The following is a 25,900-nucleotide window of genomic DNA, read 5'->3' as shown; positions in this document are numbered from 1 at the left end:
TGTGACTGTAGGGTATCTGTGAAGTAGGGTATCTGCCTTATAGGAAAGTTTGTTTGGTGGCAAAACTGGGAGAGAGCTGCCTCTGTTGGGGAAGTGCAGATAGTCTGACTGAAGCAGAGATGTGGGGGGTCCAGGCTTTGTATTAGACACTCTCACATGTGTCCTTTCTATCTCTATGCCTCTCAGTTCTCAGCTCTTAATATATTTTTTTGAGACGGAGTCTGACTCTGGTGCACAGGTTGGAGTACAGTGGCACCATCTCGGCTCACTGCAACCTCCCAACTCCTGGATTCAAGCAATACTACTGCGTCCGCCTCCCAAGTAGCTGGAATTACAGGCGTGCACCACTATGCCTGGCTAATTTTTGTATTTTTAGTAAAGATGGGATTTCGTCATGTTGGCTAGGCTGGTCTTGAACTTCTGACCTCAAGCGATCCGCCTGTCTCAGCCTCCCAAAGTATTGGGATTACAGGTGTGAGCCACTGCGCCCGGCCTTCCCAGACCTTAATTTTAGCTGTCTGCTGAATATGTGCTTCTGAGTGACTTTCTGACATTTCGAAGTCATATATACCAAACTAAATTATCTGTTGTCCTGAATCTGTGCATTTTCCCATATTTCCTGCATCTGTTAATGGCACCAGTAACCTCTTTTACTCCAAAGTCTGAGACCTAGATATTTGATTCATTTTACATCCACATTATAATGTCTTTCCTTTTCCATTCCTGCTGCCGCAACTTACGTTTAGACTTTATCTTTTGCTTAGATTTTGTTTTGACTTCCTAAGCAGTGTCCTTACCTTCAACCTCAAGTTCTGCCTACTTTTCTTTAGGCATAGTTCTACTTATTCATCACAGCAAATATTTGTAAGCTCTGAAGTTGATGTTAGGAAACGTTGAATCCTGAAAGCCCACATTATTACTCCATCTGACATTAGCAATTAAGGATTATTAAGGATCATGACTTTTAATAGTACTAAAAAGGAAACAAACTACAGTTCTGTAATCAGCAAATATTGAGCTTTTCTCAAATATTGCTTCCTAACTATTTCACTTCCATGGACCACTTTTATTATTTTCCTCTATCTCCTACCTCATTATGGACTCTGTGTTTTAAAATTAAACCTAGGGGCTGGGCGTGGTGGCTTATGCCTATAATGCAGCACTTTGGGAGGTCTAGGTGGGAGGTTCACTTGAATCCAGAAGTTCAAGACCAGTCTGGGCAACAAAATGAGACCCTCGAATCTTAAAAAAAAAAAAAACTAGCTGGACATCTGGACATGGCGGCATATGCCTGTGGTCCCTGTGGAAGCTGAGGCAGGAGGATTCCTTGGCTTCCCAAAGTGCTGGGATTACAGGCGTGAGCCACCACGCCTGGCCTTAATTAATCTTTATTACATAGAGTGGCACTGATAACTTTCATTTTTCTAGACCCTATACTTTTAATAATGCAGCCTAAAATTGAGCTTGACTACTATTTTCTTTTTCCATCATGATAATCTACTATTGAAAGAGTTTGGTTATTTTTGGACGATATTGCATGCCTTTTACTTATATTCACAAATTTAATCCTTTAAGATTAAGGCTTTGGGCTATGGAGGAATGGAAAATAAAAGTCCCCTGACACACTTAGTATGAATGCCTCAATAAGATCCTTTCCTGGGCAATATATTCTAGTGCAGCATGAGGGTGGCAGAGAGCGCCAGAGGAAAGCCCTGCATGGATGGTTCTGGGTATCCAGGGACAATCATGGAAGTGCTTGAAACTCAGGGAAAGTGGGAAGGGCCTTAGGAAAACGAGGGCATTGAAGACTATGTTTCTAATTTTGGGTGTAGGCCTAGACTGAATATTCAGCCTCAAATAAAACATGGCTGATGTGCTGCTTTTTACCTGGAATGTGTCTTCACTTTATTTCCATCATTTAAAATCCTGGCCACATGGGGTGGCTCATGCCTTTAATCCCAGCACTTTGGGAGGCCAAGTGGGAGGATTGCTTGAGGCCAGGAGTTCTAGACTGGCCTGGGCAACATAGTGAGACCCTGTCTCTACAAAAATAAACTTAGCCAGGCATGGCAGCAGGTTCCTGTAGTCCCAGCCACTCTGGAAGCTGAGGCACTGGCACTACTACATTCCAGCCTGGGTAACAGCAAGACCCTGTCTCAAAAAAAGAAAACAAAATATCTTGCCTGTGTACAGTGTTTACAGTTAGGTGGGGGGAAAAAGAATCAAAATTTTAAAGAGCCATCTGGTCAGAATGGAACCCAATAGAGCAGTGGTTAAGAGCATGGTCTCTGGCATCAGCTGCCTGGTTTGACTCTTAATCCTTATTAGCTAGTGCTCTTGGCAAGACTGCCTACTTGCCCCATACCTCTCTTTTCTCACCTGTAAAATGGGTATAGTGATAGTACGAACCTCATAAGGATATTGAGAGGCAAATGCAGCAATTAAAAATTTAAAAAGGAAAGGAAAAGATATAGATATACTCAAGAACAAGATAAACATCTCCAGGGACCAAGAACAGAAAAGGAACATGCAGTTAGACTCTGGGTTCAGGAGCTGGTAGAAATAACATGTAGGGTAACTGGGGTCAGATACTCTGTATGAAACTGAAGCTGGGCTGAGACTAGATGAAAGAAGGCTCAAAACATCTGCTCCTGGCTGTTGCTTCAAAAAGCTGTGGACCTGGAGTGAAGATACAGAAGTGGCTAAGCTGCCAGATGGCTCAGAGTCAGGAACTGTGGTTTCCCCACCATCACCTAGTACAAGAGCACCGAGCTTGGAGGTCGTGGACTCTGGAAGATGGGTGGCCTATCACAGAACCCCTGGGAAAAGAGGGAAAGTCTGAGCCTATAAACACACGAGGAAGACCATTACTTAGAAAATTAACACAATTACCAGGAGATAAATTCACAAAAAATCTGATGGAAATATGGGTAATTTCAAAACAATTGTAAGTATTTTAAAGATCCTTAAAAAAGATAAAAGAAATAATGGCCATAAAAAAGCATGAATCAAAAATATGTAGATATGAAATAGATGGCTATATTAAAGAAAAAATGGAATTATTGAAATAAAAAAAATAGGTCAGTTAAACTCTAGACCAGAAAAATTTGAAGGGAAAATTAATGAATTGGAAGAAAGTACCCAGATGTATCACACAGAAATAAATAGGAATTAACAAATATGAGCTAGGTGCGGTGGCTCATGCCTGTAATCCCAGCACTTTGGTAGGCCAAGGCGGGCGGATCACCTGAGAGGTTGGGAGTTTGAGACCAGCCTGACCAACATGGAGAAACTCCATCTTTACTAAAAAAAAAAAAAAAAAAATGCAAAATTAGCTGGATGTGGTGGTCCATGCCTATAATCCCAGCTACTCAGGAGGCTGAGGCAGGAGAATCTCTTGAACCTGGGAAGCAGAGGTTGGGGTGAGCCGAGATCGTGCCATTGCACTTCAGCCTGGGCAACAGCACAACTCCATAGTTTGGGAGGCACCAACTTACATCTAACTGGGAGTTCCAAAAAGAGGAAATAATGTGAATGGTGGAGAAGCCAGGTTAGAAGAGCTGATGGCTGAGAATTTACCAAAATTTCAGAAAGACCAGTTCTCAGCTTGAAAGGGCATTATATGTATCTAGTAAGATGGAAACAAAAATACACACTAAAACTACAGAGATTTTCTTGCTAATTATATTAATGTATCTATTATAGAAAGAATGTGAAAATTTAGACACTCTAAATTTAATAGTGAGCATCTTTAGGTGGAAGAATTATGAGGTCTAAAAAAGAATCTTGTATTTTCCAATGTTTCTACACTGAACATATTAGGACTCTTGCTTTTAAGCTGGAGAAACTTGAAGTACGCTGAATATATAAGTGGCCAAGTGCTGAGTGGCTAAGTATCACTTTTACAGAATGGGCCTCTGGGATACCAAATACATCTGAAACTTGGTAAAATAATTGTTATGACTTTATTATAGGCTATAATCTTTTAATCTGTATTTCTGAAATCCCAAAGCTCTGGAAGCTGGAAGTTTTTTTAAAAGTTTGAGATGAATTAATTTGGCAGCAAAATTTAAACTGATGTAAAGGTGTCAGTAGTATTTATTTGTCTGACACAAATGTATATGCTTTGCTATGGAACTATTAGACTGTTAATGACATGCCACATGAATTCCTCCTGGGTGTTCTACAAAATGTATAGTGCTGTGTTACCTTCCTAAAATCCATAAAATTCTGAATTCCAAAACATACCCTGCCCCAAGGATTTAAGAAAGGGATTGTGGACTCTTGTTACTTATTTATACTTTACTTTTAAAATTTGGCTACTATGCAGGAACAATAATTTCTCATCAGAGTCAGTTCCTAGATTTTTTTCTCTAGGCACTGTTCTGCATTTCTATGATAGTAAGTAGATGCTCATTTTGAAGATACTTTTTGGCTAGCTCTACCATAATACCAGTACAGTTGATATCACTGAGTTATTAGGGCTTTTCTTTCTCTCCAGTAGTAACAGAAAAGACAGACTTCTCTTTAACGTTTGAACTTGAAGATTTGGAAGGCTATTTTACGAAATGGTCTCACAAACTGAAGTTTCACATACTGCTTGAAGAAGATACATTCTGATGATTTTTCAAAGCAGATTTAGAGTTGTTGCTCTCATTTATGTATATTATTTCTGATATCATTTGTACTTTTGGCTTCATACCATTTCTTTAAAAATTTAGTTCATAAACTTCAGATCCAGAAGCAGTGTGATTAGCCTTCGATATAAGAACATCTGAATTTCTGTTTGCATTTTTACTTTCATTGCATGCGTGCTGACTTTAGTATTTTCTTTACAATTTAGAAGATATATATGTATAGCAATTATGTAAGAAATTCTTGCCTTCTGCAGGCACAACAGTTTCGTTACTGTATTAACACGGTCTCACCATTTTGTCAGCAAGCCACATGGTTAGTAGTGAGTCCTACTATTTTGCTTTGTTACCTGCAAACAGGATTGCAGATGTCAAGGTAGCTTGTGTGATCGTTGGTCACTCACTGAATTAGGGATTATCAGAAATTATATTGAAGTAGTCACTTGGCTACTTGCCTTCTACATGCTTAGACTGGACTTTGGTTCATACTTAGAACCATTTCGAAGTCTCTGAGAGACTCAGTTGACTAGAGTCTTGCTCTGTCACCCAGGCTGGAGTGCAGTGGCACGATCTCAGCTCACTGCAACCTCCGCCTCCTGGGTTCAAGCAATTCTCCTGCCTCAGCCTCCCGAGTAGCTGGGATTACAGGCATGCACCACCATGCCCAGCTAATTTTTGTATTTTTAGTACAGACTAGGTTTCACAATGGTGGCCAGGCTGGTCTCAAACACCTGGCCTCAGGTGATCTGCCTGCCTTGGCCTCCCAACGTGCTGGGATTACAGGTGTGAGCCACCACACCCAGCCTAAAGTCCATCTAAATATGACTCAATCTAGGAGTTCACTGCTTGTCTCTGTTGTCCTTTAGATTCAATTTATCTCTCACATAGGCCATTTCAGTGTAACAAGATGGCAGTTCTCAACTCCAAGCCAAAATCTCATGAGTCCAAAGGAAGAGAGTTTTTCTATATCCTTGTATGAGTTTTGAGAGAAATTTGGTTCTGCCTGTGTTATACACTACCTTGAACCAGTTGAGGTAGGAGGTGGGACTCAACTCTGGAGGTGGGGCTCAAGACACTGGACCAAATTGAGGGCTAGCTAAAACGGACAGATTGGAAGCAGCTTTCCGTAAGTCACACCCACTAATGTGCCATGTCAGTTTACCATTGCCATGGCAACACCTGGAAGTTAGCATCCCTTTCCATGACAATGTCCTGGAAGTTACCACCCTTTTCCTAGAAATTTCTGCATAATCTGCCTCTTAACTTGTATATAATTAAAATTGGGTATAAATATGACCACAGAACTGCTTCTGAGCTGCTACTCTGGGCATACTGCCTATGGGGTAGCCCTGCTCTGCAAGGGGCAATACCTTTGCCGATGCTTTACGCTGCTGCTGCAATAAAAGTTGCTAACACACCACCGGCTGACCCTTGAATTTTTTCCTGGATGAAGCCAAGCACCGTCCTGGGCTAAGCCCCAGTTCTGGGGCTTACCTGTCCTGCATTACAATCACTGTATCAGAGGTGGAGATTTGGGATGGCCTTGGATACATTCTCATTGTCTGCCCATCTGTTGTGTGCATGCATGCAGGTCGGGTGTGTGTGTGTGTGTGTAGGTAGTACTAGTGTATATGGGGAGCCAGTGAGTGTAGGCATTGTTCATATATGGGGGGGGGAAATGGATGGGTGTTGAGGGGTACACTGTAATCAACAACTCGGACAGGACCTTGTAAAGTGAGGGAGGTAGTGTCATTCCCTCAGCAAGAGAAAAATCCATTTTAGCATGTACATTATTGATTAAAACAATCTTCCTCTTCTACCCTTCCAAGAAACCCAACAACCTCAGTCTTCAAGGTCTAGCCAAATTATCTCTTCTCTATAAAACTTTTCTACTCACCAAACCTAGAAATGGCTTCTCCTCTGACTGTACTTTATACTTTGCATTATTGCAATGTACAGTATGTGCATGTTTTATCTCACCTATTGCTACTTGAAGTTGGGAAGCTAGTTGAATAACTCTTAGTTCCTCATAATTGATCACTTCATTGCAATACAACAGGCTCTGAATTTCTGTTGAATCAATGAATTCCTATTTATTTCTTTTTTTGAGATGAAGTCTCGCTCTGCCGTCCAGGCTGGAGTTCAGTGGCATGATCTTGGCTCACTGCAACCTTCACCTCCTGGGTTCAAGCAATTCTCCTGCCTCAGCCTCCTGAGTAGCCAGGACTACAAGTGCACACCACCACACCTGGCTAAAATTTTTTTTTTTTGTATTTTTAGTAGAGACGGGGTTTCACTATGTTAGCCAGTATGGTCTCGATCTCCTGACCTTGTGATCTGCTTGCCTTAGCCTCCCAAAATGCTGGGATTACAGGCGTGAGCCACCATGCCTGGCCTATTTATTTTAAAATTTTAATTAATTGTTTTTTCTTTGTAGAGACAGGGTTTCACTATGTTGCCCATGCTGGTCTTGTCCATGCCTGTCTTGAACTCCTGGCCTCAAGCGATCTTCCCCCTCAGCCTCCCAAAGTGCTGGGATTATAGGTGTGAGCCACCATGCCTGGCAGAATCAGGGAATTCTTAACTTTTTTTTTTTGTTTTTTGTTTTTTTGTTTTGTTTTGTTTTGTTTTTTTGAGATGAGGGGGTCTTGCTGTGTCGCCTAGGCTGGAGTGCAGTAGTACAATCATGGCTCACTGCAGCTTCGACCTCCCAGGCTCAAGCGATCCTCCTATCTCAGCCTCCAGAGTACCTGGAACTACAGGGATGCACCACCGTGCCCAACTAATTAAAAAAACAATTTTATTTTTTGTAGAAACAGGGTCTCACTCTATTGCCCACACTGGTCTTGAACTCCTGAACTCAAGCAGCCCTACTGCCTTGGCCTCCTAAAGTGGTAGGATTATAAGCATGAGCTACATGTCTGGCCTCTTAACCCTTTAAATATTTTTTTTGTTTGTTTTTTTAGACAGAGTTTCACTCTTGTTGACCAGGCTGGAGTGTAGTGGTGTGATCTTGGCTCACTGCAACCTCCGCCTTACGGTTTCAAGCGATTCTCCTGCCTCAGCCTCCTGAGTACCTGGGATTACAGGTGCCCGCTACCACACCCGGCTCAATTTTGTATTTTTGGTAGAGATGGGGTTTCACCATATTGGCCAGGCTAGTCTCGAATTCCAGATCTCGTGATCCGCCCACCTTGGCCTCCCAAAGTGCTGGGATTACAGGTGTGAGCCACTGTGCCCGACTGCTTGTAGCGTTTAATGCTACAAAATGGATTCATATATTGCCTGTAAATTCTTACCAATAATGGGAGTTGATGGAGAGAACTATTACCTGAAAATACTTCATGGTTCTTTGGCCTTTCATTTTTTTGTTAAATGGAGTGAGCTTGTATGCAAAATCAACCTGCTACTAAAGGATAAGAAATGTACTCCCGATTGCATTTCTTTTTTTTTTTTTTTTTTTGTGAGACAGAGTCTTGCTCAGTCGCCCAGGCTGGAGTGCAGGGTTGTGATCTTACCTCACTGCAACCTCCACCTCCCGGGTTCAAACTGTTTTCCTTCCTCAGCCTCCTGAGTAACTGGGATTACAGTCATGCGCCACCATGCCCAGCTTGTTTTTGTATTTTTGTGTTTTTAGGTTTCACCATGTTGGCCAGCCTGGTCTTGAACTCCTGACCTCAAGTGATCTGCCTGCCTTGGCCTCCCAAAGTTGTGGGATTACAGGCATGAGCCACCACGCCTGGCCCCAGATTGCGTTTCTGTTCTTTCTGGTGACCATAGTCAGCTCAATTATAATAGTCATTTCTTATATTTGTCTATGGGGAAAATTCTCTCAGAATAAATACACTTCTCCTACATAAACATTTTCTTTCTCTCTCTCTCTCTCTCTCTCTCTCTTTCTCTCTTTCTCTCTTTCTTTTTGAGACGAGTCTTGCTCTGTCACCCAGGCTGGAGTGCAGTGGTGTGATCTTGGCTCACAGTAATAACCTCTGCCTTCCGGGTTTAAGCGATTCTCCTGCCTCAGCCTCTGAGTAGGTGGGACTACAAGCACCTGCCACCACACCCGGCTAATTTTTTGTATATTTAGTAGAGATGGGGTTTCACTGGGGTAGCCAGGATAGTCTCGATCTCCTGACCTCATGATCCACCCACCTCGGCATCCCAAAGTGTTGGGATTACAGGCATGAGCCACTGTGCCCGACCAACAGTAACATTTTCTTAAGGCCATGTGGTTGATGTCTTCACTCATTCTTTAATATGGTAGAATTGCTTATTTGGGGGAGGAGTAGAGTTTCTGAAAGAGAGAATGTACAAAGAAGATCCCAGTGACCTGTCAGAATGATGAATCTCTTTTCTCTGGGTTAGCAAGCCCTTAGTAAGGCTGTTTGCAGTGTAATTAGAACTGCACAAGCATGGAACATCAGTAATACTGTTCAGAATTTCATAATGTACGGTGTAACATAACGTACTGTGAAATGAATCCATAATACCACAAAATTTTTTTAAAAGAAGTTTGTCTCTATTGACTCATCCAGGAGGGGGTCACTTGAAAACAAAATAGGGCAAAAAAATCAAATTCAGATGTCTTAGGTTTTCTTAAATTCCTTTAATCTTGATATAGCAAAAGAAAGTGTTTCCTTCTCAGCCCTAGAACGGCAGTCTGAAAAACTATCTAAGTTTTTGAGGAAACAAATTGAAATACAAGAAAATTATTTCCTTTACAAATAAACAGTTCTCATGTTTGTCTTTGAGCTTAACCACATAGAGATTTAAACAGTTTGTTGTTTTATAGGCTTGACTGAGGAAGTCTTCTCCTAAAATAGAATTTTTTAAAATAGTTTTTTCTCAGCCCAGCTGAGACCTTAGTTATCATTTTTAGTTCTTAGTTTTGTTGAAGACTGAAGCCATTAAGCCATAGAAGTGATGCAGATTTATGCTGCTGGCTATATCTGTTCTCACCCACTCAGGATGAATTGATTATACTACATTTTATCATGGGATAGCATGTTGATGCATATAAAATATAGTGATGAAATTCTACTTTGTCTTGTTTTACTTAAGTGCTTGTTCCTTCAAATGTATTAAATTTGATTGTTTAGCTTTGAGATATTATAATAAAACTTGGTTACATTATTAAATTTAGTACATAGTATAACATGTTTATTAAAAATAGTATTTTAGGCTGGGTATGTTGGCTCATGCCTATAATCCCAGCAGTTTGGGAGGCCGAGGCAGGCAGATCACTTGAGGTCAGGAGTTCGAAACCAGCCTGGTCAACATGGTGAAACCCTGTCTCTACTAAAAATACAAAAATTAGCCGGGCATGGTGGTGGGCACCTGTAGTCCCAGCTACTCGGGAGGCCGAGGCAGGAGAATTGCTTGAACCTGGGAGGCAGAGGTTGCAGTGAGCCCAGATCGCTTCACTGCACCAAAGCCTGGGCGACAGAGTGAGACTCCATCTTAAAAAAAAATAACATTTTTTTTTATAAAAGGAAAAATTTGTCCTTTTTTTTGAGAGGGGGGTGTATGTTCTTCCCTACATAATACGTTGACTTCCTTAGGTGTATTCATCTCTGTGTTTGAATATCCTAAGCGTGTTCTGTAGAGAAATATATACATTTCTAGACTTACACTCATAGATTCTTATCTTTGCCTAGTTTCCTCTGGAAGACAAGAGTCTCTTCTTTAGCACTGTTTCCCCCATATTTGTGCAGCATTCCTACATTTTTCAATGTGAAAAAACACCACATCAGAGACCTTTGACCTCAGTTCTCTGTGAAGTTTCAATAAACTACATTCCTGAGAAGAAATGTTAGTTTCTTGTAGATACCAAGTCAGACTCAGAGATCTTTAAATGTTTTCTTTGTTGGCCAACATGTTGATTCTTTACTCTCATGGAACAGGTTAAAGCAGCCTCTCTCAGCCTTTCCCTTTGAGAAACTACTATTTCCAAAGACTGCTTGGGAATGCTGGTGGGAGTTGGGATAGGAGCAGTGGAGGGAGGAGATGCCTAAGAGTGCAAATTCACAAGTAGATTTGGAAATGTTCCCTTCTAGAGCTGAGATTTCCTGCAAGACATGGAGTTGGGGTGTGAAAGCAGCAGCAGATTTCAGTATCAGCCAGATGTGGCTTTGAAATGGTGGTTCACAGTTTCTTGTGATTTTTGAAAACTCTGAACATATTTTAGACTTTTTCGATTATTAGTGCTTGATGAGGTACTTAAAATCAGAGTGTAATATTTGGGTTGTACATTTGAGGGTATTAAAACCCAGAGAGGCTAGGTGGTACCAGTAAGGTAACACAGTAAGTTATAGCTACTAAGTATCCAAGGTGAGATTTGATCCTGAGTCTTTTAAGTTACCATTGCTCTAGGCTCTGGAACAAGAAATGAAGCATCAATTTACTGGGGAGCTTTTTTTAAAAAAAATTTAATGTAATTTTTTTTAAGATAAGAATAACATATTTGAAGAAAATGTCAAGTACTTTCACTTACATTTTCTTATTGATCTTCACAAGAAGACAACCAGGCAATCTGTTTTTAGCTGAGGAAACAGACCCAAAGAGGTTAAGAGTCCCTAAGTAGTAAACATTCATCTCACATTCAGGACCTCTGACTCATGCGTCTTGCTGTTTATGTTATGTATGAAGATAGAAATTGGGAAGTTGTCAAAGTAAATTCTGTATGTGCTAGATAAGCACACTGTTTAAAGAAATTCTGTGGCAGTTGTCAATTGTGTTTTATAATCTTGTCTAGACTTGTGTCTCTCAAGTTTTCTTATTTATGCATATGTAGTTTTATCCCCCCCAAAATAATTATTTTCTTGTGGGATCTACTTAGTGGTATGGTTTGCAAATGGATTAACTCACTGAACTAGAAGTTTTAGTAGATTATATTTTCTTTTCTCTTGTTTTTTTTTTTGAGACAGAGTCACTCTGTTGCTCCAGGTGGGAGTGCAGTGGCCTCCTGGGTACACCTCTACCTCCTGGGTTCAAGTGATTCTCCTGACTTAGCCTCCCAAGTTGCTGGGATTACAGGCCTGCGCCACCACACCCAGTGAATTTTTGTATTTTTAGTAGAGACGGAGTTTCACTGTGTTGGCCAGGCTGGTCTCGAACTCTCAGCCTCAGGTGATCTGCCCACCTTGGCCTCCCAAAGTGCTGAGATTACAGGCATGAACCACCGCGCCCGGCCAGTAGATTGTATTTTCTAATAAAAAATTTAGACAAACCAATTTTGCCTGTGTTTAATTAAAATGTTCTAGTTAAGAACAATTTATTAGTACTATTTTTTGAGATGGGGTCTTACTCGGTTGCAGAGGCTGTAGTGCAGTTGAATGATCTTAGCTCACTGTAACATTTGCCTCTGGGCTCAAGACATCTTCCCACTGCAGGCTCCTAAGTAGCTGAGACCACAGGCTTGTGTCACCACACCTGACTAATTTTTGTATTTTTTGTAGAGATGGGGTTTTGTCATGTCACCCAGGCTGGTCTGGAACTCCTGGCCTCAAGTGTTCTGCCCACGTTGGCTACTTAGGAGGCTGAGTCAGGAGAATCGCTTGAACTCAGAAGGTGGAAGTTGCAATGAGCTGAGATTGCGCCACTGCACTCCAGCCTGGGTGATAAAGCAAGACTCCGTCTCAAAAAAAAAAAAAAAATTAAAATAGGAAAATCTCAGTTCCTCTTAGCTATTTCTGATTGCTACATGACTTCCATGAAGCTTTTTAAGCTTTCACTCAGTTCTGAGGTGTGTATATGAGCCTGTGAGGAACTTCTGGTTACAAACTATAATACCTATTGGCTTTTAGCATGGTGTAAGGAAAAGAGCTTTGGATTAGGGATAAGGACACCTGGGTCCTATTAAGGTTTCTGTCTGGATTGTGAATGCACCTGTGAAGTGAGTTGTATAGACTAAAATGTTTTCCAAACTACTTCATGAGCCTTTTTGAGTATTGCACAAGTGGTATTTTATAAATGAGAAATAGAATAAAAAATATTGTGCATTGAGTATGTAAGAGGTAAGTATTGCTCTGTGAATCATTGTTTCAGTTATATGTACAGGGTACTGGGTTACAATGTAAAAAATGTATTTTTAATTAAAAAATATATAAATATAGAAAAACATAATTGAGATGAGGTCTCACTATGTTGCCCAGGCTGGTCTTGAACCCTTAAGCTCAAGTGATCCTCCTGCTTCAGCCTCCCAAAATGTTAGGATAACAGGCGTGAGCCACTGCGTCTGGCCAAAAACTGTATTTTTCACACAGTTTGATTTTCTATTCCAAAATTTGGTGGCTTAAAATAACTACTTTGTTAGATGTCATGATTTTTGGATTAGGAATTCAGACACAGCTTGGCCTGTTGATTCTGTTCCATATGGTAAATAGGATCACTTGGAGGTGTTTAGCTGATAACAGGTCTGGTCTGGAGGGTCCATCTTGTCTTTGTTCATTCACCTTGTGCCTTAAGGTAACTGGAGGCTTGGCTCAGCTGGGCTTCTCTTAGTGTAGTTTGAGATCCTCTGTGTGGTTTCTTCAGCTGGGTAATTGGACTTCTCACGTGGCAGCTCCAAGAGACCAAAGCAGGAGCTGGCAGCCCTCTCAAAGGCTAGCTTAGAATCTGGCATAGCATCACGTTCACTATACACTACTGGTCAGAGGAGTTCCAGGCTAGCCCAGATTTAAGAGAAGGGAACACAGACTTCTTGTCTCTAAGATATTGTTCCCATTTTAAGTCTGCCACAATTATGTAAAATAATTTAGAAAAACATGACTGAATTGCATATCCAAGCTTTTAATTCTGTTATTACCCTTTGAAAGATGATTAAAGTGTTTTTTTCCTCCATTGGGAAATTTGTCTGCTTTTGGTAAATTTTCATAGTTCAATTTGAATATGTATATTGTTTTTCCATGGAATACTGAGGGTTTTATGCTTTTGAAGAAATGATTTAAAGTTTAAAATGCCTTTCTCTACATTGATCTGCCGGTTTTAATTCTTTCAATAGCACTTAACGATCATTTGATGCTGTCCTTGTTTGTTACTCGATTATTCATCTTTCTCTCCTTAGAATGTAAGTTCTAAAAGGGCAGCACATGTTCTTGATCTTTGCTGAATTTCTAGTGTCTCCTGTAGTAGAACAGATGCCCGATAAATATTTGTTGAGTTAATGAATGAATAATTTAAAAGATTGTGAGCTGGGCGCGGTGGCTCACGCCTGTGGCACTTTGGGAGGCTGAGGTGGGCGGATCACGAGGTCAGGAGATCAAGACCATCCTGTCTAACACAGTTAAACCCCCTCTCTACTAAAAATACAAAAAAATTAGTCAGGTGTGGTGGCGGGCGCCTGTAGTCCCAGCTACTCGGGAGGCTGAGGCAGAAGAATGGTGTGAACTCGGGAGGCGGAGCTTGCAGTGAGCCGCGCCAGCCTGGGCGACAGAGTGAGACTCTGTCTCAAAAAAAAAAAAAAAAAAGAAAGAAAAAAAAGATTGTGAAGTATCATAGATTAGATCTATGTTGATATGATAAAAATAAGGAAAATCTCTTTTTGAGACAGAGTCTCACTGTCATGCAGGCTGTAGTGCAGTGGTGTGATCTCAGCCCACTGTGACCTCCGCCTCCCTGGTTCAAGCGATTCTCTTGCCTCAGCCTCCTGAGCAGCTGGAATTACAGGCGCATGCCACCACATCTGGCTAATTTTTGTATTTTTAGTAGAGATGGGGATTTTTCCATGTTGGTCAGGCTGGTCTCGAACTCCTGACCTCATGATCCGCCTGCCTTGGCCTTCCAAAGTGCTGTGATTACAGACGTGAGCCACCGTGCCTGGCTAAAATAAGGAAAATCTTTTAGATAGAAAATATAGGACTGGTGCAGTGGCTCATGTCTGTAATCCCAGCACATTGGGAGACTGAGGCAAGTGGATCCCTTGAGCTCAGGAGTTTGAGACCAGCCTGGGCAACATCATGAGACCGCATCTCTACCAAAAATACAAAAAATTAGCTGGGCATGGTGGCGTGCATCTGTGGTCCCAGCTACTCAGGAGGCTGGGGTGGGAGGATTGCTTGAGCCTGGGAGGCAGAAGTTGCAGTGAATCAAGATTGCACCAGTACACTCCAGCCTGCGTGACAGTGGGACCCTGTCTTAAAAAAAAAAAAAGGAAAAAGAAAATATATTTCATAAGGTTAGCAATAAGCTTTTGAGAAGGGCTATTCTTTATTTCTGTGATGTACTTTCTATATTTTTGTATTAAAATCCCTTTTCTGTTGTGAAATGATAGTGATATTCACTTCCATAGTTTAAAAATATGTTCTGTGCAGCATAAATAATTGATAAGCAGTGTTGTCTTGTACTTTTAGATTGGAGTTGTCTTTGAGAGTCAAAGATTTGTAGCTCACAGAAAATAAAGAAGTACTGTGTGGGTGTGCCTGGGAGAGAGTTTTGCTAAGAATTCTTACTAAATAAAGTTCAATCAGTCAAATGTTATTGTACTCTTCAAATTCTCCAGGGAAATAAATTGTCAGCTTCCATTTAAAGATTGTATTTTGTTTGAATACGTGATGTTAAAGTGAAATGTGACATATAAGAATCTAAAGATGATAATTAAAAGCAAATAAACATAATAGCATTCTTACAGTGTCTTTTGCAGGAGAGAATTAATACATTTAGCAGTGTTTCTTTGAATAAATTTGTCCATAATGAAAGCTAACTAAAATCGCATTAAAATTTATCAACTCCTTAAAAAAAATTCAATGTGTATTGAGACACAAGTAGGCACAAATATTTTCTTTCGTTGTCTAATAAGAACTTAAAGGAACCTGAGATGTCACCTATAACAAACTCCTTTGTGTTTCAGAAAAGGAAACTGATGGTCAAAGAGGTAATGATTTGTCAAAAGTAATAAAGTTATTGGTAAGTCCTGGATTCGAATCCCTTCTCATTCCCAGGCTCCTGACCTTTACATGGCTGCACACTATTTTAGGGGGACAAGTTTTAAGAAGTTTCTCTTTTTGGATATGAAATAGATTCTTTAAATAATACTATTTTACTGATTTTTAAATTCATATTAAATGAGGGTATGTATTTTTAAGTAACATGCAGGGAAAACATTCCACATTCATGTTATGACAGCTGGGCTCGTCAAGGCTTTGCAAAGCTCTAAAAGTAGGATATACACTTTTAACTTTTGTCAAGTTGTGATTTAAAATTAATCGAAAAAATCATAAGGACATCTTGTTTTTGTTATTCCTGTCTTAAAGAATACACATGAAAAAATGAAACGTTTATAAAATTAGCCCAATTTGTCTAAAAATAAGGGTAGTTTTGATGGTTGTGAATTTATTTTTTTAAAAAAACTCAGGAACAAGGTTATGATTTTAAAAATGCAAGTTTTCAAAAAGGGCAGGATTAAGTTTTGTATTTTTAAGCCATTTAAAAAAGATAGTTAAAATTTAATAATTATAAAATTTATGACTATAAAACCAGTATTAGAAAATTAATAAGATAGATGAATGTAAATAAAATTATGCATAATCCTATTTTCCAGAGATAACTAATAATAACATTTAGGTGTGTTTCTTTCCAGTCCTTTTTTTCTATGCATATATGCATATATGGTGTGTATTTTTTTAAACACAGTTGAGTTCATACTCTACTTCCTTTTGTTTTGCTTTTTTCATTTAACATTTTATCATGAGTATTTTCTTATGTCCTTAAAAAGTCTATGGAAACATTTTATAATAGTTCCATAACATTCTGTAATTTATTTAACTATTACCGTATTTCTGGTTACTTAGGATATAATAAATTTTTGCTATTGTTAATGAGGCTGAAATGAGTAACTGGGTATATAAATCTTTATACACATTGGTCTCTCTGTTAATGATAGTTGCCTAAAAATTGGAATTACTGACACATATTGCCAAAAATCTTTGTAGTAGAAATGTACTAATGTATACTCCTGTTAATTTTATATGAGAGTGCTTGTTTTATCACACCCTTAACAAACTGGTTGTGTTTGAAGAGAACTTTGCTATTATTTTGGGGCCTGAAGCATTTGTTGAAGAGATTAGTGGATGGGTCCACATTTTTGTTATGCTGTCTGGAGGCACTTAGCTATTTTGGATTATGTATCTGAGTGCTTTTATAGGGCCAGACTAACCACAAGATTAGATAAAATATATGGAATATTTACATACCAGTCTTACGAAGAGCAAACTATTCAGACCCACTTACCTTGATTCAACTATTCTAATTGTAAAAAGGCTACTGAAGGTTAAAAATTTAAATTGATTATTTTCTCCTAAAGTAGGCTAGGCTTTTAGGAAAAGAATAGGGTTGAAATAAATTGTTTAGAAAATTGATCAAAAGTAGTAGTTATTCAGTATTTTCTCTCAGCTCGCTTTCTCTTTCTCTCTCTGTGTCCGTGTGTGTGTGTCTGTGTGTGTCTGTGTGTGTATTTAGAATAAGACTAGGTTGCATGAAAAGATTAATAATAGAGCATGAAAGTCTGGGGAAGGGAAGTTGCTGTGAATAAAAGAACTTCTGCCTCTACCTGGAAAAATATATCTTTACTTTTGTCCCTACATTATTGACTCTGAAAGATCACATGAGTCCTCTTTCTTGAAATAATATTTTTGTGTTTGTAACTGCTGAAATGACTGGTACTTAAATTTTGAGAGAATAAACTTTTGGAAAGTTTTGTTGACCATTAGTGAAAAACTTTTTTTTCATTTCCTACACTACATGGATTTTTTTTTGTTTTTTTTTTTTAAGACAGGGTCTTGCTCTGTTGCTCAGGCTAGGTTGCAGTGGCGCAAACACAGCTCACTGTAGCCTTGAACTCTTAGGCTCAAGCCATCCTTCCATCTGAGCCTCCCAGGTAGCTGGGACTACAGGTGAGTGGTCTCCCTATGTTGCGCAGGCTGATTTTGAACCCCTAGGCTCAAGTGATCTTCCTGCCTTGGTCTCCCTAAGTGCTGGGATTACAGGTGTGAACAATTGCTCCTGGCCAGACAGCTGATTGGCCGGGCGCAGTGGCTCACCTGTAATCCCAGCACTTTGGGAGGCCAAGGCGGGTGGATCACCTGAGGTCAGCAGTTCGAGACCAGTCTGACTAACATGGAGAAACCCCGTCTCTATTAAAAATACAAAATTAGCTGGGTATGGTGGCACATGCCTATAATCCCAGCTATTCAGGAGGTTGAGACAGGAGAATCACTTGAACCTGGGAGGCAGAGGTTGCAATGAGCCAAGATTGCGCCATTGCACCCCAGCCTGGGCAACAAGAGAGAAACTCTGTCTCAAAAAAAAAAAAAAAAAAAAACAGATCACGAGGTCAGGAGATTGAGACCATCCTGGCCAACATGGTGAAACCCCATCTCTACTAAAACACAAAAAATTGGCTGGGCCTAGTGGCGCACACCTAGGGGATCACTTGAACCCGGGAGGCAGAGGTTGCCGTGAGCCGAGATTGTACCACTGCACTCCAGCTTGGTGACAGAGTGAGACTCCATCTCCAAAAAAAAAAAAAAAAAAAAAAATTAGATGCAAATATCAAAAATGAGTTTAAGAAATCTTTGGTATGGCTTCAATTTTATTAACTATTTTAATGTTGCAGACCCATATCTTCCCTTAATTATACTGAATTTAGTATATTTGTTAAAAAATAAAGTTTTAAGACTACCTGTTTTGGTATCAAAAATAGTTTTTTTTTTTTTTTTTGAGATGCAGTCTCGCTCTGTGGCCCAGGCTGGAGTGCAGTGGCGCAATCTCCACTCACTGCAAGCTCCACCTTGGGTTCACGCCATTCTGCTGCCTCAGTCTCCCAAGTAGCTGGGACTACAGGCGCCCGCCACCACACCTCGCTAATTTTTTTTGTATTTTTAGTAGAGATGGGGTTACACTGTGTTAGCCAGGATGGTCTCAATCTCCTGACCTTGTGATCCGTCCACCTTGGCCTCCCAAAGTGCTGGGATTACAGGTGTGACCCACTGCGCCTGGCTAGTTTTTTTTTAATTTGAATTTTTTTTTTTTTTTTGAGACTGAGGCTTGCTCTTGTTGCCCAGGCTGGAGTACAGTGGAGCAACCTCAGCTCACTGCAACCTCCGCCTCCCGGGTTCAAGTGATTCCCCTGCCTCAGCCCTCCAGGTAGCTAGGACTATAGGTGTGTGCCACCAGGCCCAGCTAATTCTTGTATTTTTAGTAGAGATGGGGTTTCACCATATTGGCCAGGCTGGTCTCGAACTCCTGACCTTGTGGTCCTCCCACCTCAGCCTCCCAAAGTGCTGGGATTACAGGCATAAGCCACAGCGCGTGGCTTTAATTTGAAAATTTTAATGTTACAAATCAAAGGTGGGTGTTACCAAAGTATATTAAGCATGAGCAAAAGTGCATTTGATTGTTCAGAGGGCCAAGTTCATGTTAGTTTTGGGATCATGCCTCCAGAGATGTAAGTTCAACTATTATGATAATAACAAAGTAATAATTATGCCATGTGCCAAGGATTCTATTAGACTCTTTACTATAGTTAATTAAATTTTAATCTTCATAGTGCCCTGAACAGCATGTAATGGGTAAACCGAGGGACAGACAGATTAAGAACCAGTTTAAAGGCCCGACGTGGTGGCTCATGCCTGTATTCCCAGCATTTTGGGAGGCCGAGGTGGGCGGATCACTTGAGGTCAGGAGTTCAAGCCCAACCTGGCCAACAAGGTGAAACCTTGTCTCTACTAAAGACACGAAAAAAAAAATTAGCTAGGCATAGTGGTGCATGCCTTTAGTCCCAGCTACTCGGGAGGCTGAGGTGGGAGAAATGCTTGAACCTCGGGGATGGGGTGGGGGGGTGGGGGTGGAGGTTGCAGTGAGCCAAGATCATGGTACTGCACTCCAGCCTGGGTGATAGAGTGAGACTCCATCTCAAAAACAAAACAAAAACAAACAAACAAAAAAACAGCTTAAAGTCATGCAGGTAATAGGAAGTCAAGCAGAAGTTGCAAACCAGGTATCTCTTGCTACCTCTACAGCCTTGCTACTCAGCCTGGCCCACAGACCAGAAACAATTGGTGAGACCTGGGAACATAAAGAAATGCAAAGTTTTGGTTACTGATACCTGCAGTGCCAAACCTGCATTTTAACAAGATCCACAAGATTTGTATGCATGTTAAAAGTTTGAAAAGCACTGATGGTTTGAAATGTGGATTATCTATTAAAATTTTCCACAAGAGAAGGTGGGTAACTCTAGTCAGTGTCTCCACACTTTGAATTGCTAATCCAGCTGCTGCTTTGCTTCAGATGCTGTTTAATCCAGAGGAACAACTGACTAATTCTGCTTGTGGACCTTCGGTCAAAGTCTTAACCACACCAAGTACAGCTCAGTGTTTTAACAGCTTTTACTCATGGACTGACCACATTAGTTTTATAGACCATGGCTTCATTCTAGGTAGGCATTTCCCAAATTAAAGAGAACAATGCTAAAAATAGCATTTTCTAAGGAAACTTGAAATCTTCTGGAATTTTGATGTGTTTTATGGCTAGCAAGGAAACAGATTTGTATAAACTGGCTTCCTTACTAATTTGATTTTGTGAACTTAATTATTCTATCACAGGGACAGTGATAGGGAAGGCTAACTTAGACTGTAGAGCAGCACTGTTCTGTATAAATATAATGCAAGATTCCTGTAATTTTAAATTTTCTAGTAGCCACATTAAAAAAGATAAAAAGAGCCCAGGAGCGTTGACTCACACCTGGAAGGCTAAGGTGGGCACATCACTTGAGGCCAGGAGTTTGAGACCAGACTGCCCAACACAGTGAAACTCCGTCTCTACCAAAAATACAAAAAAATTTAGCCAGGCATGGTGGCGCATGCCTGTAGTCCCAGCTACTCAGGAGCCTGAGGCACGAGAATCACTTGAATCCAGGAGGCGGAGGTTGAAGATCATGCCACTGCACTCCAAGACTCCATCTCAAAAAAAAAAAAAAGTGAAATGTAGTCCAACCAAAACAATACAATTGTGTTTAATGGAAAAATATATTGTTTCAGTTATAAAATTTAAATGAATTAAAATTAAATAAATTAAAAATTAAGTTATTCAGTCCCATCAGCCAATTTCAATATCTGATGGTATTGGGTTGCTGCTGATGTAACTGATTTCAGACATATGAAATTGATCACCATCCTAGATGGTCAGTAAGTGAATGCCACTGGATATTGTAGTCTATTAATAACATTGTATAACAGGGCCCAGTCATTCACACCTATATTTCCAGTGCTTTGGGAGGCCAAGGTGGGAGGGTTGCTTGAGGCTAGGAATTCAAGACCAGCCTGGGCAATGTAGTGAGATCCTGTCTCAAAAAAAAGAAAAAAAGAAAAAAAATTATTGCACAGAGAATAAAGCAATAAAGAAAAGCAATTTAGATCATAAAGCATTTACTGATTCCCCCCTTTTCATAGTTGGAGTTAATTTTCCTTTTATTGGTTCATAGTTTCTTAACCCTTCAACTGCATTAAACCTGTAAGATTAGAGTTAGGAGTTAGGGAGCCATACACTTTTCCCCTCTGTGGTCTTAGATTCTTTTTTTTATAGCCCGCATGCTTCTCTGGAAAGTGAGGTAATTAGGTGTGTCAAATAGGATAGTCTTGAGTGGGGCCCAGAGGCTGTAAAATTTTATGTCTGTACCTGATTCACCTGGCAACTTGCTAAAAATACCGATGTCCAGGCCTTACCTTTCTAGATTCTGATACATAAAGTGACACTTTCCATATTAAATAAACTGCTCTAAGTGTTTCTGAAGTTCAGGAACGTTTGGGACCATCAGATCCAGCAATTGACTCTCAAAGGCTGCGGACTGGAATTAGCACGTCGTGCTGCTGTTGCCAGGCGTTTTATTTTTTCCTAGGCTGAGGCTTCCCAGGCTGTTGCTTTTTCCCCCCCCACCTTTGCAGATGGATTTTGCTGGCTGTTAAATCCCATTCCCGAAGACCTGCCCTGACATCGCCTGTTTCCTAAGTGCTGTTAAAGGGACCTGAGCTTGCCGAGGTAGACCGTGGCCATGTGACTGCTAAACTGGTTGCCAGAGGCGCGGCCATTTTTGGGGCGGGCACCCAATCTCTCGCCTTGTAAACTGCGGGGTGACGGGGACGCTGTTACCAGGACTCAAGATGGCCACTGCGCCCGCTAGTCAGCTCGCTAGCCCGCGCGCCAGCGAGCTGGCACGAGACACGCGGTGGCCCGCGGCGTCTGGGGACGATCTCCAGCCCTTCGCCCGGGGCGGAGCGCCCGGCCTCCCTCCAATCAGCACGCGCGGCCGGCTTGCCAGGGGCCGCCCGCGCGCGGGGTGTGTGAGGACGCGCTCCCAGTCGCTGAGTGCCTGAGCCGGGAAGCAGTTGCTGTGGTACCTGCTGCTGCCCGAGCGGACGTAGAGCATCGGACGCGGGCGCCGTGGCGTGGGGCAGGAGAGCGAAGCCATGACGTCCGTCAGGTAACGTGCGGGCGGCTGCCTCGACTGCTCCGGGCTGGGCGTTAGCCTCCTGAGCGCCTGAGCACTGTCGCTCCTTCTCGCGGGTGGTCTGGAGCCTGCCTCCGCCGCTGGACCCCCTCGTGTTGGGGGTTCCCTCCGCACTTTTCATTTGGCCATTTCTGCTTTCCTCAGAAGTTTTCGGGTCTGTGGCACACTGGGGAGTCCTGTGTGTCGCTGCTTGGTTGAGGTGACCCTCGCCCAGATTCCAGGGTTGCGAGCGTTCTTGGGTGTGTAGTGGATTTCACATGAAAAATGTGCCCCACCCGCGCCCCCGGGGGCGGCCCAGGGCCCGAGGGAGCGTGGCGTGCACAGTGTGTGTCATGTCTGCGTGTCATGCCCTCTGACAGAACTTCATTGTTAGCCTGGAGCAGACCTGCAAAGTTGGCCCTTCTCTGATGCAGGTATATTGCCCTCAAGTTGTGAAATTGTGTGTCTCTAAAATGTTTGCTCAAGACTGGAATTAGGACCCTGGTTCCCGAAGGTACCATCTTGTTTCTTTACTCCTTTTATCTGAGAGTCACAAGTAAAATGAGTTGGGAGATACTGGGCATGTAGCGAAAGCCGTGAAACTGGAGACTTCCCCCAATTGCCCTTCCAGTTTGGAAGGTTTTTTTGTTAATGGGGACAGGATAATGGGCTTGTCCACTTTCTCTCAGTAGCCTTGACTGTTTAATTTACGCTAGTTCAACTATTTATAAAAAGAGATAAATTGCCTTAGGTACCCAGTGTTCTGACTAGCCTTCTTAAAAGCAGAACTTGGGCTTTATTGTCCCAGAGAAAGGGAGGCCCCAGCACAAAAATGTGAAGAGAAATAAAATAAGCTCATTTTTGGTCTATGAGCTTTCCAGGCTCCACCTGTCCTGGTGATTTAAGGGCTTCTCAATGGCAATTTTTACTACATTGTGTTTAAGAGATAGCTTGGGAACCTAACCCTCAGTAGGATCAGTAAGATCTAACTGTGCTGAACTCGGACACAGTCTGTCTCTTAAATTGCATAATTTTATATATATATATATATATACATATATATATATATATATTTTTTTTTTTTAGACAGAGTTTTGCTCTTGTTGCCCAGACTGGAGTGCAATGGCACGATCTCTGCTCACTGCAACCTCCGCCTCCCTGGTTCAAATGATTCTCCTGCCTCAGCCTCCCGAGTAGCTGGAATTACAGGTGTCCACCACCACACCAGGCTAATTTTGTAGTTTTAGTAGAGATGGGGTTTCACCATATTGGCCAGGCTGGTCTTGAACTCCTGACCTCAAGTGACCCACCCGCCTCGGCCTCCCAAAGTGTTGGGATTACAGGCATGAGCTACCGCCACAGGCCTAAATTGCCTAATTCTGTACTAACATAGACAACATACTTATCTCATTATGCAGAAGGAGATTCAGGTGCTGAAACATGGTGACCCTTCCCCCCCGCCATGGAAAGATTTCACAGTAAATTATATTGGGGCATATAAATCTAGCTTTTAAAGCTAACAGTATTTTAGGATGAATTAGAATTAGGCTGTTATAGCCAGAGTTAATTCCCCTTCTCATTATCACAGGATGCTACTAATTAGGTGTAGGGGTCAAATACTTTCTGTGTTAAGAATCAGTTGTTATGTGGATTCAGTTTTAATTGACTATCATCTTCCTGACCCTGTCTCATTGGAGAAACATCCAAATCTAAAGCTTCTGCTGTTTAATAAGTGACAGCAGTATGTATCTTTTAATGTAGGGGTTGATAGTTGTTTTTAAAAGACTAATGTAAAGGTTGACACCATCCTTACTTGACATGTTTTGAAAGGATGGATAACTGATAATAAAATTTATTTATGCTTGTTTCTTGAGATGTCAGTCTGTATTTTACATAATCTTGAACTATAGTAACATGGCTCGAAAAAGCTCTTTTAGATGTGATTTAAACTAGCTATTACATTTTACACCTGAGGAAACTGAGACAAAGAAAAGTTGAGTGCCTTGTGCAAAATCATTGGCAAAGTTAGGAATTGAATCTAGATTTCCATGATCTAGTGCTCTGCATGGTGCCTTTATAGAAACAGTATACTACTTAAATTTCCTGAAAAAGCTGTTTCTGTGGACAGAAATTGTGAAGTATCATGAGAGACAACTATAGTAACTCTTTTACTTTCTTCTTATCCTGCAATGAACTTGGTAACTGGGGTTCAGAAGTAGGCAGGGTTAACCAAGAGAACACAACTGCTAGGTGTTGGGGGGAAGAGCAGGGAGGCCACTGAAAGTGAAGTGACTCTATATGGTGATAGTTTTCAATGAGCTGGTCATCCTACAGATACCAGCCATTTCCTGGTGAACACTACATTTAATGCAATTATGTCATATCTTTAGTTTTTGCAATTATGATATCAGACATGTTCCTGTCAGAGGCATTTGAGCCAGAGCGACTCCATCTTGATAGGGGCTGGGTAAAAGAAGGCTGAGACCTGCTGGGGTGCATTCCTAGGAGGTTAGGCATTCTTAGTCACAGGATGAGATAGGAGATTGGCAGAAGACATAGGTCACAAAGACCCTACAACAGGACGCAGTAAAGAAGCCAGCAAAAACTCACCAAAACCAAGATGGTGATGAGAGTGACATCTGGTCATACTCACTGCTTATTATACACTAATTATAATGTATTAGCATGATAAAATACACTCCCACCAGTGCCATGACAATTTACAAATGCCATGGCAACGTTCAGACCTTACCCTGTATAGTCTAAAAAAGTGAGAGACCCTTAGTTCTGAGAAATCATCACCCCTTTCCTGGAAAACTCGTGATTAATCCACCTCTTGTTTAGCATACAATCAAGAAATAACACTATACTTAGTTGAGCAGCCCATACCCCTGCTCTGTCTTTGGAATTGTCATCTTTTTGTTTCTTTAGTTCTCTAATAGACTTGCTTTCACTCTATGGACTTGCCCTGAATTCTTTCTTGCATGATGTCTAAGAACCCTCTTAGGGTCTAGATCGGGACCCCTTTCTGTTAACATTCCCATTTTGTGCTCAGTCTAACAGTAGCCTAAAAGGTAGGTATTATTGACTCCCTTTTACTGATAAGCTGAATGATTACAAGATATCCAACTCTGACTTTGTGTCCAATGTTCTTGTTTTTACACCACCCTTAATTGTTGCTAAATATAGTACTATGTGACTCTTTTCATAGCAATGGCTATGAAAGAATATAGGATTGAAAATCAATGAGGACTAATGCTTAGAATATCTTGGGCCCAATTGAGAGCCTTTTTTGAGTTACTGATCTTCCATTTCTCTTTTCTTTCTTTCTTTCTTTTTTTTTTAGTTATTTTTTGAGAGGGAGTCTTGCTCTGTCACCCAGGGTGGAGTGCAGTGGTGGGATCTCGGCTCACTGCAACCTCCGCCTCCCGGATTGAAGTGATTCACCTGCCTCAGCCTCCTGAGTAGCTGGGTTTACAGATGCCCACCACCACGCCCAGCTAATTTTTGTGTTTTTAGTAGAGACAGGTTTCATCATGTTAGCCAGGCTAGTCTTTTTTTTTTTTTTTTTTTTTTTTTTTGAGACGGAGTCTCACTCTGTCGCCCACGCTGGAGTGCAGTGATGGGATCTCGGCTAACTTGAAGCTCTGCCTGCCGGGTTCACACCATTCTCCTGCCTCAGCCTCCCTAGTAACTGGGACTACAGGCGCCCGCCACCATGCCAGGCTAATTTTTTGTATTTTTAGTAGAAACAGGGTTTCACCTGTTAGCCAGGATGGTCTCGATCTCC

At 41.3% G+C, this 25,900-nt stretch overlaps 2 protein-coding genes across 4 annotated transcripts in view; one reads left to right on the top strand and one right to left on the bottom strand.

Annotated features, from left to right (window-relative positions):
• Positions 1-25,900, bottom strand: part of CAMK2G (calcium/calmodulin dependent protein kinase II gamma) — a 1,229,125-nt gene that overhangs the window by 347,933 nt on the left and 855,292 nt on the right. The gene's annotated exons all lie outside the window — the stretch shown is intronic.
• Positions 1-25,900, top strand: part of ADK (adenosine kinase) — a 711,694-nt gene that overhangs the window by 156,806 nt on the left and 528,988 nt on the right. Inside the window, exon 1 of one of the 3 annotated variants that reach the window (XM_050803507.1) lies at positions 21,747-22,104. The exons of the other annotated variants lie outside the window; for them this stretch is intronic. Coding sequence (XP_050659464.1) covers positions 22,091-22,104 — 14 coding nt within the window. The 5' untranslated portion in view covers positions 21,747-22,090. Of the gene's footprint in view, positions 1-21,746; positions 22,105-25,900 lie in introns of those variants that run through there. 3 annotated transcript variants of the gene reach the window in all.

Source organism: Macaca thibetana, chromosome 9, assembly GCF_024542745.1.
Source record: "Macaca thibetana thibetana isolate TM-01 chromosome 9, ASM2454274v1, whole genome shotgun sequence".
In the NCBI taxonomy this organism is placed as follows: Eukaryota; Metazoa; Chordata; class Mammalia; order Primates; family Cercopithecidae; genus Macaca; species Macaca thibetana.
Note: the sequence above shows the minus strand (reverse complement) of the source record. Positions and strands in the feature narration are given on the sequence as shown.